At 35.0% G+C, this 16,054-nt stretch overlaps 1 protein-coding gene across 1 annotated transcript in view; it reads left to right on the forward strand.

The window, feature by feature from the left end:
- The window catches only part of C2cd6 (C2 calcium dependent domain containing 6), a gene marked incomplete at its 5' end in the record, with an annotated part of 123,566 nt that overhangs the window by 40,124 nt on the left and 67,388 nt on the right, over positions 1–16,054 (forward strand). The window contains 4 exon segments of the mRNA XM_029566263.1: positions 1,879–2,051; positions 3,098–3,113; positions 6,576–6,579; positions 7,660–7,950. Coding sequence (XP_029422123.1) covers positions 1,879–2,051; positions 3,098–3,113; positions 6,576–6,579; positions 7,660–7,950 — 484 coding nt within the window.

The raw sequence follows: 16,054 nt of genomic DNA on the forward strand, positions 1-16,054 counted from the left end.
CCTCTAACCCTTTTTTTTTTTTTTTTTTTTTTTTGGTCTTTTTGAGACAGGGTCTCCTGGTAGCCCCAGCTATCCTGGAATCCACTATATAGACCAGCCTGGCCTTGAACTCACAGAGATCCGCCTGCCTCTGCCTCACGAGTGCTGGGATTAAAGGCGTGCGCCACCATGCCCTGCAAATAAAATATTTTTAAGAGAAAAAAAGTCTTGTTTTATTGTGGAAAGTAATATATACATATTCAATAACATAAAATATGGGTATATAGTGTTACAGACTGAATGTTCTTAACCCCCACCCCAATTTTTATTGTTGTTGTTTGTATTTCTGGGGATTGAACATAGGACCTCAACCATGCTAGGCACATGCTCTACCATTGACCTACACCATCAGCCTTCTCAATGCATATGCTAAATTCTTAATCTCCAATGTAATGATATTTAAAAGTGGGGCCTTTAGAAAATAATTTGGCTTAGATTAGGTTTGATGATGAAGCCCTCATAATGTGATGGATTAATGCCTTTATAAAAAGGAGGAGACATTTATTCTTCCACTATATTAGGATGCAAGAAGATGGCCACCTGAAACCAGGTAGAGTACCCTCACCAGGCACTGGCTAGGTTGGCATCTTGATATTAGACTTCCTGGATGCTAGAAGTGTTTATCTGTTGTTTAACCTACCTAATCTGTGGTCTTCTATTATAGAAGCCCAAACTGGCCAAGATATGCAATTAAAAATACTAAGACTCCACACGCCTTTAATCCCAGCACTCAGGAGGCAGAGGCAGGTGGATCTCTGTGAGTTCAAGGCCAGCCTGGTCCATGTAGTGAGTTCCAGGCTACAGGGAGACCCTGTCTCAAAAAGACCAAAAAACAGAACTGGGGAAGTACTAAGACTCTCCAACCTTAGCTGAGGAACTATTGGCAACTGATCACTGCTGGGTAAGGGAGAGTTTGTCTTCTTCAAGGGAGTGATACTAGATAGGTTGACCAAGCACCAGTGGATGAACTCACATCGAAGACATATGGGGATGCAAACTTGACTCAGTAGACCTTAATATGACAGATGGCATGAAATTTGTCAGGGAGGCTATGGGGCTACAAATATCTTAAATATGATTAAGATATATTGTACAAAGTGCATAAGAATTCAATAAAAAATAAAAAACAAAAGAATAATTAAAGGTCGACAAATTTAAGAATTATGTAGTAGGAACTCCTAACTAAAAACAACTGATAGTCAATAACAAAAACTTAAAAAATACTAAGACTAGGGCTGGAGAGATGGCTCAGTGGTTAAGAACACTGGCTGTTCTTGCAGAAGACCCGGGTTCGAATCCCAGCACCCACATGGCAGCTAACAACTGTCCGTAACTCCAGTTCCAGGGCTCCAACAGCCTCTTCTGTCCTCCGTAGGCATTTCACGACATGGGTGCACTTACCTACATGCAGACAATACACGCATACACATAAAGGTAATAAAATATATAAAAAGTGCTAAGACTAGTACATAATTCAATAATTTCTGAAATAAGTTTATTCACCTTTAAAGAGTGATGATAAAATTGTTACCTAGATATTTGTGATTTGAGATAAGAAGTGCATGATCATCAGTAATATCAGAAATGTATTCTGTGTGCCTTTATGAGATATATCTGTTCCTCATCGTTCCCAAGTAACAACTGCCCGTGTTGTGATTATTACCCTTTTGTTGTAATCACCTCTTTAAACTGTACCTTAGGTAGTATGTTGTTGGTTTGTCTCTTATGAGAATTTTTTAAAGTAGATCATACTGTATTATTCTTCAGTAAATTATACCATACGTATCCTTCTGTCACTTTTTTTTTTTTTTACGTCTAACAACTGATTATTTTGTTTAGGCTGGAAAAAATGAAAAAGGAGTATAGAAATCTGAGTACATGGGTGGAAAAAGCTGATTATTTAAAAAGCATTATTAACCCAAAAGTGGATTACAAAGATTCTAAGGTAATTGACAATAATGCATTCTCTCTTATGCAGCTTTTAATGCATTTTAATCAAACATACTATGATAATTGAAAGTATTTGATCAGATATTGCTTATTATACTTATTATATAAGATGCTATTCATGGTTTATATTCTTTATATTGATAAAAATGTGCCATTCAGTAAGTATTTGTTAGTAATTTATAAGATTTAATTAGTTGTAGGGGGCTAGAGAGATGGCTCAGCGGTTAAGAGTGCTGACTGCTCTTGCAGAGGACCCGAGTTTGATTCCTAGCACCCACATGGCAGCCACATGGCATCCTTAACTCCAGTCCCAGGGGAATCCGACAGCCTCTACTGACCTCCGCGGCATTGCACGACATGGGTACACTTACATACATGTAGGCAATACCCTCATACACATAAAATAAAAATAATAAATTTTAAAAATTTTTTAAAGACTTAATTAGTTGTCCAGTTTAAAGTATATTTCAGTGGCATTTAACCCATTCACTATGTTGCATATTAATTACCAGAATCAATTTTAGAGCATGTTCACTACTTCACAAAAGTAGCAGCACACCATGGGCCAATACTTTTTCCACTCTCCCACTGTCTTCTTGCCCTATATAGTAGCTAATCTACTTTCTTCTCTGTAAGTTTGCCTGTCCAAGACATTACATAGAAGTGGAATTGTATAATACGTGCTCCTTTGTGGCTTACTTCCCCCCCCCTTACCATAATGTTTTCAAGGTATTTTCTTCTTGTAGCATTATCAGTACCTTATTTCTTTTTCAAATAGTTTTCCATCATGTGGATATGCTGCATTTTGTTTATACATTTGTAAGCTGATGAGCATTTAGGTTGTTTACACTATTGGGCTATTGTGAAGGATACTGCTGTGAACATTCACGTACAAGGTTGTGAGGTTTTTTGTTGTTGTTGTTTTGTGGGTTTTTTTTTTTTTTAGATGGTATCTTACTATGGGGTATCTTACTATGTAGTCTAGTCTTAAACTTGCTATGTAGTCCAGGCTAACCTCGAACTTGAAATTCTCTTGCCTTAGCCTCCCAAGTCCTGGGATTATAGGTATGGACCAAAATAATTGGTTCTCATTATTAAGAGAAATTACTACACTACAGAAATTAGTTTGTGTGTGAACAAATGCTTTTAATTATCTTGAGTATATACCCAGGAATAGAGACTGGATCATATGTTGATTCTTGGTTTAAGGCTTTAAGAAACTGTCAAGCTCTTTGCCACAGCAGCAATATTATCTTATATTCCAACCAAAAATGCATTGTGGTTTTGAATCTTGACCACTTGTTATTTTTATATATTGCCATTATTAGTGTTCTATACAGATGTCATTTTGGGTTCAAAGTGGTGACTTACTGCATTTTTTGCTTACATTTCTCTAATGATGAATGATATGAGCATTTTTTGTATGTATTTACTGGCCATTTAGATATCTTCTTTTGATAACTATTTATTCAAATCGTTTACCAAATTTTAAATTGATTGATTTGTCTTACTGTTGAGCTACAGCAGTTTTTTTATGTGTATGGTTGCTGGAACCTCATCAGATACAAGATTAACATGTTATATTTGGAAATGCAATCTAACCTATACATTTAGGTCAGGATTCATATCTCAGATAAAATATTAACTAAGATAACAACCCTGAAATGCTAGTCATAATATTTTGATATTTTACGATTTTCAATTTCTCTATAATAATTTGGGCAGCACTGTGTTCTTATGGGTTAAATTAATTGATATTAGCTAATCTAGAATTAATATTTTAGGGAAAACTTAGAGGAGCTAGTCCCGAAGAAGACTGGACTTTGTGCTCTTATTGAGAAGTATTTTATAAGAAATTCAGTGACACTGTACATTGTAATTTTCCTTGGAGTTTTGTAAAGATTTACATAATTTTAAAGATGTAGACCATAATGTATTCCAATAAAATTGTTTCCTGGTGCTATCCTTTCTTACCCTTTAAAGTTATATAATTTGTGATTTGTGTCTCTTTTACTTTCATAATTTAAGTACTCTACCCATTCCTGGATACTTTCTCTTTGGAACATCAGCTCCTCTTGAAATAATACCCTTTGGATTAATTTTCTCACAAACTTGTCTCCTTCTTATCCCCTTTAAATTTGGAGGGAAAATATATATTTAAAAAAGTATAAAAGCAGGATAAAATATTTTAATTCTTCAGGTATTTTGTCCAACATATTGTCTTTCTTTTTGGTGTGTGTCTAGGAGAGTAATATAGATGAAGTGTCTGAAAACCAGAATTATAATGTGTATGAAGAGGAGCCTGAAAATTTAACATATGGTAATAAACTAAGCTACCTTTTGTGTTTATTATTAAGATAATTAAAGCAAGGTGTTATCACTATGGAAATTAGTAATTTTCTTTAGGTGGATTTCATTTTTCTCATGGATCAAATATATATTTCATTATACCAATTACATTCCTATGTGATATTTATTTTGTAATACTTCCAAAGAAAAAGGCTTAGTGCCTATTGAGTTTTTAATTTTTAATACTTCATTGCTTCTTTAGAGATGAGAAAAAATCTTAACTATGATATTTGAGAAGATATTTTCGTTAAGCATTGTGGACTGTAGACTGTAGAAGTGTTGAGGTAGGGGTATGTATGTTGAGTTTGAGGGGTATGTATGTGTGATAGAAATTGTAGTGGAGGAAAAAGAGAGGAAATTACTATAAAATTTGAGAACTTACCACAAATTATCAGTAAGATATTTAATGAAGGGAAAATACTGTTTATGCAATCATTAAAAAACTCAAGAGATTTATTTAGAAAGCAAGTTGAAAAACACTATTGTACTTTAAAACATAAGCTTATATAACTTAAAGTCTTTAATTCAAATATGTAATAATGATATGATTTTGTCACAGTTTGATCATCTTTCCACTTCCCTGACTAATAGTCTTTAGATATATATAGTCATATCTTCTGTCACTGTACTAGCCTAGCATAGCAGTGCTATTGCGTATTCAGCCTTCTCTACCTGAAATATGCAAACTTTTTGTTGTTGTTGTTGCTGTTTTTACTTTTTGATTCCAGTACCGAAGATCAAACCCACAACCTCACATATGCTAGGCAAGCACTCTACCACTGATCTATCTCCAGACCTAACACTGAGGATATAAGTTTAAGATCATCACATTTGCCCTTCAATATTGCACACTGGGAAGGAGTCTCTCTTGTGCACTGGTGGTGGCTCTTATATTTCAAATTTTCACTTATCCAGAGGGTTTTCCCCTCACATTGGATCATCTAATGACTTGTTTCCTTTTGGCTCCTGCAGCCTCCAGTGTTCCTACACATACTGATCACTATTTTTAATGAGCACTTCCTTGGATTCCACAGTAATCAACTGAGTGAGCCAATATTATTATCCGTGGTGTTACAGACAAGGAAACTGCAGATTAAACCAATTAAATAACCCTAATTAGAAGTCACATAGTCATTAACTGTTAGGGGTTGACATTGAACGCAGTCAATTTGATTCGAGAGCTCACATATTAATCATATTACCATTTACTTCTTACACATCACTTACATCTATAACATAAGCTATTTTATATTTGAGACACCACAGTTAAGGGGAGGATGTCACTAAAACATAAGCCCTGAGACCTTTCTAACCCTCTACAGATACACCAATTCCAACAGTATATAAAATAATTCCCTTTATGAGAGATACAGAAACTAATTGAGAGACTCCTGAATGCTGAGTGAGCACAAAACCAGCTACATTTTAGCCAGTAAGAATATTTAAGACACCTTCTTGGAAGGTCAAGAAAGGATAGGATCATAAACCAATGTTCTGATTTTTCTCAGGGCTTCCTGAGAACTGGTTCCCGTCTTGCCTGTATCAGATCATTGTAAGGGCTTGTCATTCTCTAGATACTTGGGGAACAATTAGAAGTAAGAATGTACCGGTCAGGTGGTGCATGCCTGTAATACAGCACTTACTTGAAAGGATGAAACAAAAGGAATCATGAGTTTGAAGCCAACCTGGGCTACAAAACAAGCTCTTGTCTCAAAAACAAAACAACAACCACACCCCGAATATGACTGAAAATGGGTTAGGGACTTACATACAAATTACTACAGAGAAAAAGATACACAAATGTTCAACATCACTAATCATTAGTTAAATATAAATCAAAATTATAATAAAATATCATCTTACATCTAATAGCATGACTGTTATCCAAAAGTCAAAAGATCGCAAAAGTGTTAGCAAGGAAGTAGAAAAGCTGATGGGAATGTAAAATGTCACTGGAACTTCGAAAACAGTATATAGAGGTTACTATCACTTCATCCATGCTCTCATTTCATCCTTGTATTTGTTCATTATTCCCTTCATCTTCCCAGAGATCATCAGCCTGTTTTCACTAAAGAATGTTTATGTTTGAATAGCTGCTTTAAGTTGTTCTTTCCTTAAAGGGAGAAAATTATATTTTATCATTGTATATACATATAAAAATGCATTATTATTTACATAAAATAAGGTGCTCAATTTTTAACAGATGTTCCTCTTCGAAGACTTGAAACTACTCAAAGTGAGGTAAGAGAATTTCTATAAAATAATTTCATTATTTTATAAAGGAATGGAATATTCGTGAGTGGGAAAATAGCTGTAGATGAAAATAAACATCCAAGAAGTTATTTAGTTATTTTATAGTTATTTCTGTTATGGCAATATCTATACTGTCATACATCTTTTAAATTAAATTATCCTCTGGAAACAGATACTTAAACATAAAATAGCAATATTTTAAAATGTATATCAAGAATAGGGGGTGAAAAGTGTTAAGGAAAAGAAAGGGAAAAAGCATGGAGTTCTGCGTAAGATCGAAGATGTACCTTATACCTAACCACATTTTTTTAGTTTTACCAAAATTTTTTATCATGCTGTTAACATTGCCCATGGAATAATAGTGCATACTTCATAATAGAAATCAGTAAAAAGATGGAATTCATTTACTATACTTAGTATAATTTTTCATTCCATTAAAGAATGAATTCCTGTGTAATCCAATAAAGAGTAAAAACTTTTTCTCTACTGTTTGATACTGTTTATTTATTTCTATCCCAGGTTCAGTGGTTCCCAAATACCAGGTGAAGAATCAATATGTACTATTTTCTTCAACACAAGGAAAAGAGGGGGAAAGAAAATAGAGACCATTTCATAGTTAATTTTATTTAACTTAAGAAAGTAGCCTTCATTTTACCTTCTTTCTTTACTATTTTGCCATTACAAATTCTTTTATTTTATGATATAGTTGTGATTTTTCAATAGTATTGCATTGTGTTATTTTGCTACTAAAATTTCCTTTGTTTCATGACATATTGGTAATAGTGTGACAGCAAAATGTCAGACTGGTGCCAGGTTTTCTTAAGACGTTGCCAGTTTGTGCAGTACAGACATATGTAAACCACTGCACTATCACTTTCATGGATACTATTCTATGATTTGAGGGTAGTAGAAGATGTCTCAGTATCCTTTATTGAAGAATGTAATATACAAATACCAGTGGTAGTATGGTAAAGGATATAAGTACAATGTGTTTTCATTTATAATTTAAAAAATCTTACTAGTGAATAAATGATTATTGGAAGTTCATTTTATTGCTTTATTTTCTAGTTGCTGGATAATGGTAATAAGGAAGGCCTGATTATACCAATTTTGAAATTGTTGGACCAAGACAATTCAGTGCCTGCTGTTTACAAAAGTGGTGAATCAACACCCACAGATAGTCCATTGCCCCCTGTTCATACCGTACAAATAATAGAAGAGGATGAAACACCACATTTACAGAAAACTAATTCAGAAGTTAAGCCAGTGGAAAAAAAGAAAAGTGTAGTATTTCTATCCGAAGACAATTTAAGCCCAAAACATTCCAGCATTTTAAAATTAGCCTCACCACTACAAGAGGTAAAGTTGAGAAGTTTTTGTGTAAATCCTGAGAGAATAAGGAGGAGGAATTTAGATTCATCTCCAACAGGAATTAGATGTCAAAGCAAGTATCTTAACAACTGAAAGGAAGAGCACAAGCTTGGGTTCCTGAGCTCTGAAATGAAAAGGTAGCTTGTAAAGCCAAGAATCAACAGAAGACTTTGAACTAAAGGTTCTACCCCTATGTTAAAAGCATAAGAGCAGGAAAAAAAAAATCAAAATAATTTATTTTTTTAAAACATCAGTGAAATACAATAAATTCAAAATTATTCAAATGTCTCTAAATAGAAATATGTCTAAATATATTAAATATTTCTACTCTATGTATTACTAATCAATGAGGGAGGAAATCTTTGAAAAAAAACTAAATGCCAGTAACACAAACTAATCTCTTGGGTTACTGTGTGTGTGATTTGGCAGAAAATGTAATAACAAATATAAATTCAAAGGAAATGTAAAAACCTGAGCAATTATTTTAGAATTTTTAAAAACTGTTATATTAACAGGAAATAGCATCTCTTTTCCTTGCTACCAGCTCTGAATGTAAATGTAAGGTACACTAGTCTCAAAATGATGCTTTTTTACCTTGAACTTTACATCTCATTTGACTCATGATTATGAGATAGCTCTTTTAAGAAGCTCTGTAAAAGTGTAATGAATTTGAGGTTTAAGTAAGACTCTGCCTCTAAATGCTTTGACTGACTTAGGCACCTAAATCTCTAGTTCTGTTTTCATATGCTTTGATGGTATCGAAGCAAATCAATTCTAAATTATTTCTGAAATTTCAAAGACTATCATTTCATTCATAACTCTAGCCAGGGAATTGTTCTTAATTCCCTAAGTCAATACCTTAAGCAATACATTCTTTTTTACTGGATGTGAAGCTAATACACACAGGAAATTTAGAAAATGGAGAGAAATGTAAAAGAGAAGTTAAATGAAAGAAGTTGTACTTATGTTGTCACATTTAACAATTTTAGCCCTTTCGATCTTTTTGTGCCTATATGCACTTTATTTTTTATTCTTGCATCAATCTATTTATGTAATTTTATACTATGCCTTTTATGATTCAATATTATAAACATTCTATTTGAATTTTCTCAGACATTTGTAAGATGTAGACTATATTCAAATATGAATAGGCTATAATTTTTTAGGTTTCCATATTGTTGGTATGAAATTGATATTCTTTTACTTAGCTGTTTATTTAGATATGTGGTTATTTAATGATATAGTCATACAAATAGTATTGGAAAGTTGTTCAGAAAGATAACGCTACTTTACATTCTTACAAAAAGTATTTGCATATTAATTGTTCTTTTAAATAATACTGAGATTGTTTGATGCTTACTAGTCACATTTATTTTCCTACTACGAGGAGACAGATCATATCCTTTGTCTAAATTTCTCTGTTGTAAACTTGATAATTTTGCTTATATTTAATCTTGCTTAGATTTTAAAATGGGTTTTTAAAAATATTTATTATTTTTATGTGTATGCATGTATTGCCTGAATGTAGGTAAGTGCACCCATGTCATGCAATGCCTACGGAGGACAGAAGAGGCTGTTGGAGCCCCTGGAACTGGAGTTACGGACAGTTGTTACCTGCCATGTGGGTGCTGGGATTCGAACCAGGGTCTTCTGCAAGAACATTCAGTGTTCTTAACCACCGAGCCATCTCTCCAGCCCCTTAAAATGGTTTTTAAAAAATATTATTTTTTATTTTATGCCTATGCATGTATTGCCTGCATATATATGTGTACCATGTGTGTGCAATGCCTGCAGAGGTCAGAAGAGGGCATCAGATCCCCTGGAACTGAAATTACAGATGGTTGTTAGCTGACATGTGGGTGCTGGGAATCAAACTCAGGTTCTCTGCAAGAGTAGCCAGTGCTCTTAACTGCTGAGTCTCTCCAGCCCTGGGTTCTTTTTATCTTAAGAATGCTAACCACTTAATTAAGCCTGTACTTTTCCATAGATTATAGTTGACCTTTAAATTCATGTACTATATTCCTTCTGACTTCTAAAATTGATGTGTAATAAGTGAGTCATTTATTTCTGTATAATATATCACTATAAAATTTAATGGCTTATAACCACCATAATCTTATCATTCAATATTTGGTGGAATTGACTGTGCTTAATTAGACAGTTCTGCTTCACAGAACCTTGAATATTAAATAGACTTAGTCATTTAGACACTTGAATGGGCTGGAACACTCATGATGGATCACTTACATGATTGACACTTTGATGGGAACACCTGTAAGGTTTAGCCTATCTGGGATGTATAGCCCTCTAACTTTGACATTCTCTCATATTCTGATGTTCTCTAACTCCCTCCTTCTCTTCCTCCTTCCTCTCTTCCCTTCCCTCTTCCATGTAATGTTAGGAATTGCCCCTTCTACTGTCCATGTGGCCTTCTTCATATCATCTCTATATGTGGTAACCAGACCTTCTAACATACAAAAGTAGTTTTAGGACCTTATGAGACCTAGGCTTGAGCCTAGTACAGATTCACTTCATCCTAGGCTGAGTTTTGATTCATAGACATGTGAATGGGAGAGTACTATAGGACATGAATTGAGTCTTGGGAGGTGTTGTTCATTGGAGATCACATCAAAAGATAAGTACCCCAGATTAACTTCCTATAAAATAATGTCCCTTTTAACATGCAAAATACTCTTCCCTTCCCAGATTCCCAGTCTCATGCTATTACTCTTATCAGACGTGAAATATAGAACTTCAACCTATAAACCAGGACTGGATCACTGAGGCTCCTCAAGTATGACTGCTCTATCTGCAAGTCTGAATTGAATAAGTCGGTTTTCTGTCCCCCACACAGTAGTGACCCAGGAACAGAACTTTTATGTTCTTTATATGTTATACGTTATTTATATGTTTATATGATCTGCAAACTGGAAGAGCCTTGGCATCCCATAGGTAGAGGAACAAATTGTGATGCATATAACTGCCAACAGACTAGTATTTCTGAAGTTCTTGGTTTTGCCCTTGGGTCTTGGTCGTATGCTTGTAACAACCCCTTTTTTCCATAAGAAATCAATTTTCTATGTAGTTCGGTACTTGTAGTCAGTGTCCTTTCTGTATGAAGTTGTTGAAGTATCTTCATTCACTTTAAACCATCTGTGTTCCTTTCATTTTGAGATACTATAGTTCTAAGTATTTTGTAGGTTTCTGTATAACACATTATCTTGTTTATCTGAGTAGTGCACCCCTAAGTGTGTGAAGATAGGCCTGCATTCCTCAGGCTGAGTCTGGTTCCTGTGACACAGAATCCTTAAGAATACTTGAAGTGCTCTTGCCTAGCTGACAGTGACTAAGATGCTGCCTAAGATTCTTTAAATAATTTCTGTCTAGCTGAATGGTCTGCTTACGCCTTTTTGAGGTTTTAATAATAGGCCTTAAAGCTTTATATTGGCCTTGAAATTATATTTTAGTGGCAACACTCTAGATTTGATCTTTGCCATGAGTTCATTTCTTACTTTCAGAAGAATCATTGACTAAGAGAAGTGTGGATGAGGAGCTGTTTTTTTCTCCAATACCAACAAATTCTGGTTCAGGAATGTTGCCCTTGGAGGTTGCTTCAGAAATGAACAGTTCTATTTCTAGCTCACTTCATTTGAAGCATTTTGTAATACATAGCTTTAAAAAGCTGTTTGGCATTTTCAGCATGCTACCTAGAATTCTTAGCCAAATACTCAAATTCATATACATGCTTTCTATTTTCCATGTTGATAGAGCAGTGGTTTCCAAACTTTCCATCACTTAAAAAAGTTGGTCACTTTTAGTTTCCAACAAAAATTACTTTCATGTCCTTCTCATATTATCTTAGAGGGTTTTCTTAAGGATCTTTCTATTTTTTAAATTTTGTTTTATATACATGTTTTGCTACATATAAATATATCGTGTGTGCAAACCCAGAGTCCGATCCTCTTGAATTGGAGTTAGAGACAGTTGTTAGCTGACATGGATGCTGGGAACTGAACCTGGGTCCTCTGGAAGAGCAGCTAGTGCTCTTAACTTCTGAACCATCTCTTCAGCCTGGTCTTTCCATTTTTTGACCAAAGTGTAGCCCCCAAACAAGTTCCACATTTTGGGGGGTTATATCAGAAATCTATCTCTTGGAACTCATTTACAAATATTTGTATAACTATCCCAAAATTTAATGTCTGAAAACATTTTTACTCTTGAGACTTGATTGTGGACTATACTTACCTAGGAAGTTCTGCTTCACCCAATATCAGCTATGGCACTGTCATCCTGGATCTTGCTGAAATAAATCTCCAAGATGACTCACTCACATATCTGGTGCCTTACTGACACAGAAGACTGACATCAGATAGGCCCTTAGAATGGCTGAGCCCTGCACTCCATGTTGTCTCAGAGTCTCTCCCTCTCCAGTGGCCTCTCCACAAGTTTATTTATAATAGGGAAGCAAGTCTTCTATCCCAGCATAAAATTTTTACTGGAGATAGTGCATTTATATTTAATATATAAATATAGTCAACTTTCCATGTCTGTGGGTTTCACACATGCATATTCAACCAACTGCAGATTAAAAAATGTGTCTGTAGCAAATAGGTATATTTCCCCTAAGTAGTGCAGTCAAACAACATTTTTATAGCATTTATGTGTGTTAAATATTATAAATATACAGGAAGGTATGTATAGGTTATGTGCCAATACTATACTATTTTATCTAAGGGACTTGAGTATCTCATATTGTTGTGGCAATTCTGGAATCAATCCCTTAGGGATACTGGGGAACATTTTCATTTGAATGCTCTGTAAGCCAGAGAGTATTTCTCTGCTCTTTATTGGTTGGTCCCTGCCTTCTTTTTAGGACAGTTTTAAGTTGCCTAGCCTACCCTGAAAACTCGATCATTGTCACTTCGCTTCTGAAATGATGTAGGCATTTCTGTGAGATTAGCTTTTACTGTAGAACCTTTTCTTCCATCTCCTTTCTTTTTCTTTTTCTGCGCTTTTAGTCTATGGTCTTTCATTTTAATATGACTTTACTCATGGCCTAAATTCCCTTCCCCTCTATCTTTTTGAGCAGATAAAGAACATCACGTTTTGGCTTCTTTTGCTCAATTGTTACATACCTCTGTGACTTCATTTTAATTCCTCTTCCCTTCCCCTTCTCTGTGCTTCAGTTTCAAGCTTTCACATGCTTCAAAAAGCAGGCCCACTTCCTACTTAAGACTCTTGCAGTACTAGGATTCATCTTTGATGCATTTTGTGGAATGCTGTGTGCCCCTTGTTGCTTTTAGAATTCACTTTGAACATCAATTTTTCTGGGACATTTAGATAAGGTTTCTTTGTAACCATCATACAATTTATTCAGGGCATTTATCTCATATTCAAGCTTTGTGTTGGTGTAATTTTATTATTGTCTCTGCTTCAACACTAGTCAACTGAAAGCTGAAACAGACCCAAGCAATGTCAGTTTTAAACAGCATTTTGTCTACAATGCCTAATGCAACTGAAATACTGTAGACCTTCACTTAATATATAATGAAGAAATGTGGGCCTGGTTTTTTGGCTTTGTTTTTTAAATTTGGGAATATGATTTTCTTGCAATTTTTAAAAGATAATTTTGCTAGATATTTATTTTTTTGTCTTTTTGAGACAGGATCTCCTGTAGCCCCAGCTGTCCTGGAACTCACTATTTAGACCAGGCTGGCCTCAAACTCACAAAGATCCGCCTGCCTCTGCCTCCCAAGTGCTGGGATAAAAGGCGTGCGCCACCATGCCTAGCTTAATATTTAATTTTTATTTATTTATTTATTTGATTCTTTTGAGACAGAATCTCCCTGTAGCCCCAGCTGGGGTGGAATTTGCTTTGTAGAGCAGGCTAGCCTTGAAGTCAGATCCACTTGCCTCTGCCTCCCAAGTGCTGGGACTAAAGGCGTACGCCATCACACCCAGCTTAATTTTTATTTTTTAGACATCATACATGACATCATTTCCACCTCTCCCTCTCCCCACTCCACCTCTACTTATGCCCCCAACCCTCTCAAATTCATGACCTCTTCTCTGTAAATTATATATAGGCTAGCCTTGAAGTCAGATCCACTTGCCTCTGCCTCCCAAGTGCTGGGACTAAAGGCGTACGCCATCACACCCAGCTTAATTTTTATTTTTTAGACATCATACATGACATCATTTCCACCTCTCCCTCTCCCCACTCCACCTCTACTTATGCCCCCAACCCTCTCAAATTCATGACCTCTTCTCTGTAAATTATATATATAAGGATTGGGTAAGAATCTTTGCCAGATATATATCTGATAGAGAATTCATATCCAGGATATGCAAAAAATAAAACACAGAATAACAAATGACCCAGTTAAAAATGGACTATGGATCTAAACAGAGAGTTCTCAAAAGAAGAAATAAAAATGGCTAAGAAATATCTTTGAAAGGTTCAAAATCCTTAGCAATCAGGGAAAGGAAATTAAAACTGCTTTGAGATTTCATCTTACCCCAGTCAGAATAGCTAAGATCAAGAAAAGTGATGACAAATGCTAGTGAAGACCCCACTGCTGATGGGATTGCAAAGTGGTGCAACCATATGGAAATCTGGGTAGAGACTTCTCAAAAAGCTGAAAATAGATCTACTATAGGACCCAGCTAAACTGCTCCTTGGCATATGTGCAAATGACTTGATACCCTACTATAGAGATATTTGCTTGGCCATGGTCATTCCCACTATGTTCACAATAGCTGAAATGAAAGCAGTCTAGATGTTCTTCAACTGATGAAGGATAATGAAAATGTGGTACATACATACAATGGTATTCTATTCAGCTGTAAAGAAAAATCAAGAAATTTGGATGGAACTGGAAAATATACTAAGCAAAGTAACCCAGACCCAGAAAGGCAAATGCTGCGTGTTCTTATGTGTGAATGTTTGCTCCAACTCTTTATATGTAGCCCAGAGTAACCACAGAATCCAGGAAAGTAGAAAGATCATATGGGAGAGGGGGATGAAGGAGCTCTAGAGAGGAGGCATAAGTGCTATGAAGGGGGACGGGAAAAATGGGGGCACTTGAATGAGGGGATGGAGGTAATGCAGGAGAGGAAGGAAGGTGAGATAACATTAAGGATGTTTGGAAAAAGCCACAGGGAAACATAAGTTTAAATATATGTGTGCATATATACACATATATGTATGTAGTTTAATTCTTGGTTGACAGTATTTTGGAGCAATTAATTTCATCCCCTTGCTCTCTGGCCTCCATATAAGAGGTCAAATATTAACTTGAGTTTGGTTCCTTATACATGAGATCATTTTTTTCTCTTTCAAAATTCTCCATGTATTTCAGTGATTTTTCCCACTTTACTAAGGTTCAAGTGACAAAAATAAGTATGTGTTTTATGTCATACAACACAAGGTTTTCATACATATATGCATTTTATAGGAATTAAACCAAGCTAATTAGCATGCCTGTCTATTATTTCACAGTTTTTCACTGTATATATTTAAGGTATAGAACATAATGTTATGAGACACATAGAAAGTAAAAAGGTTACTGCACAACGCAATTAACAAATCCTTATATAATTACCTCTTGTGGCAAGAGCAGCTAGGATCTGCTCAGTATGAATGTCATATGTAGTATAATTTTATTACTTACCTTGTGTGTTCTACTTTAGGTTTCTAGCTATGTTAATCCTTCATATATATTACTTCAGTCCTCTGCCTATATTTACATGTTCAATCCCCCATAACCACTGTTTTGTCCTCTAACTCTGTATATTAGAGTTTTTTAGATTTCACATTTGAGATCATACAATATATTCCTTTGTGTGTCTGGCTTAGATGAATTTAAAATGGTGTATTTTAGGCTGTTATTTCATGTTATGGCAAATGGAAAGGTTTCGTTCTTTTTACAGGGATAAGGTGTGAGTGAGTGAGTGTGTGTGTGTGTGTGTGTGTGTGTGTGTGTGACAGTTTCATTATCCATTCATTCGTCAAAATAATTGTAGTTCTTTAAAATCAGATGACAAACAGCATGGTGGTACACACTTATATTCTTAACACTCAGAAGGCCAA

Source organism: Nannospalax galili, unplaced genomic scaffold, assembly GCF_000622305.1.
Source record: "Nannospalax galili isolate Female #2095 unplaced genomic scaffold, S.galili_v1.0 scaffold1199, whole genome shotgun sequence".
Taxonomy (NCBI): Eukaryota; Metazoa; Chordata; class Mammalia; order Rodentia; family Spalacidae; genus Nannospalax; species Nannospalax galili.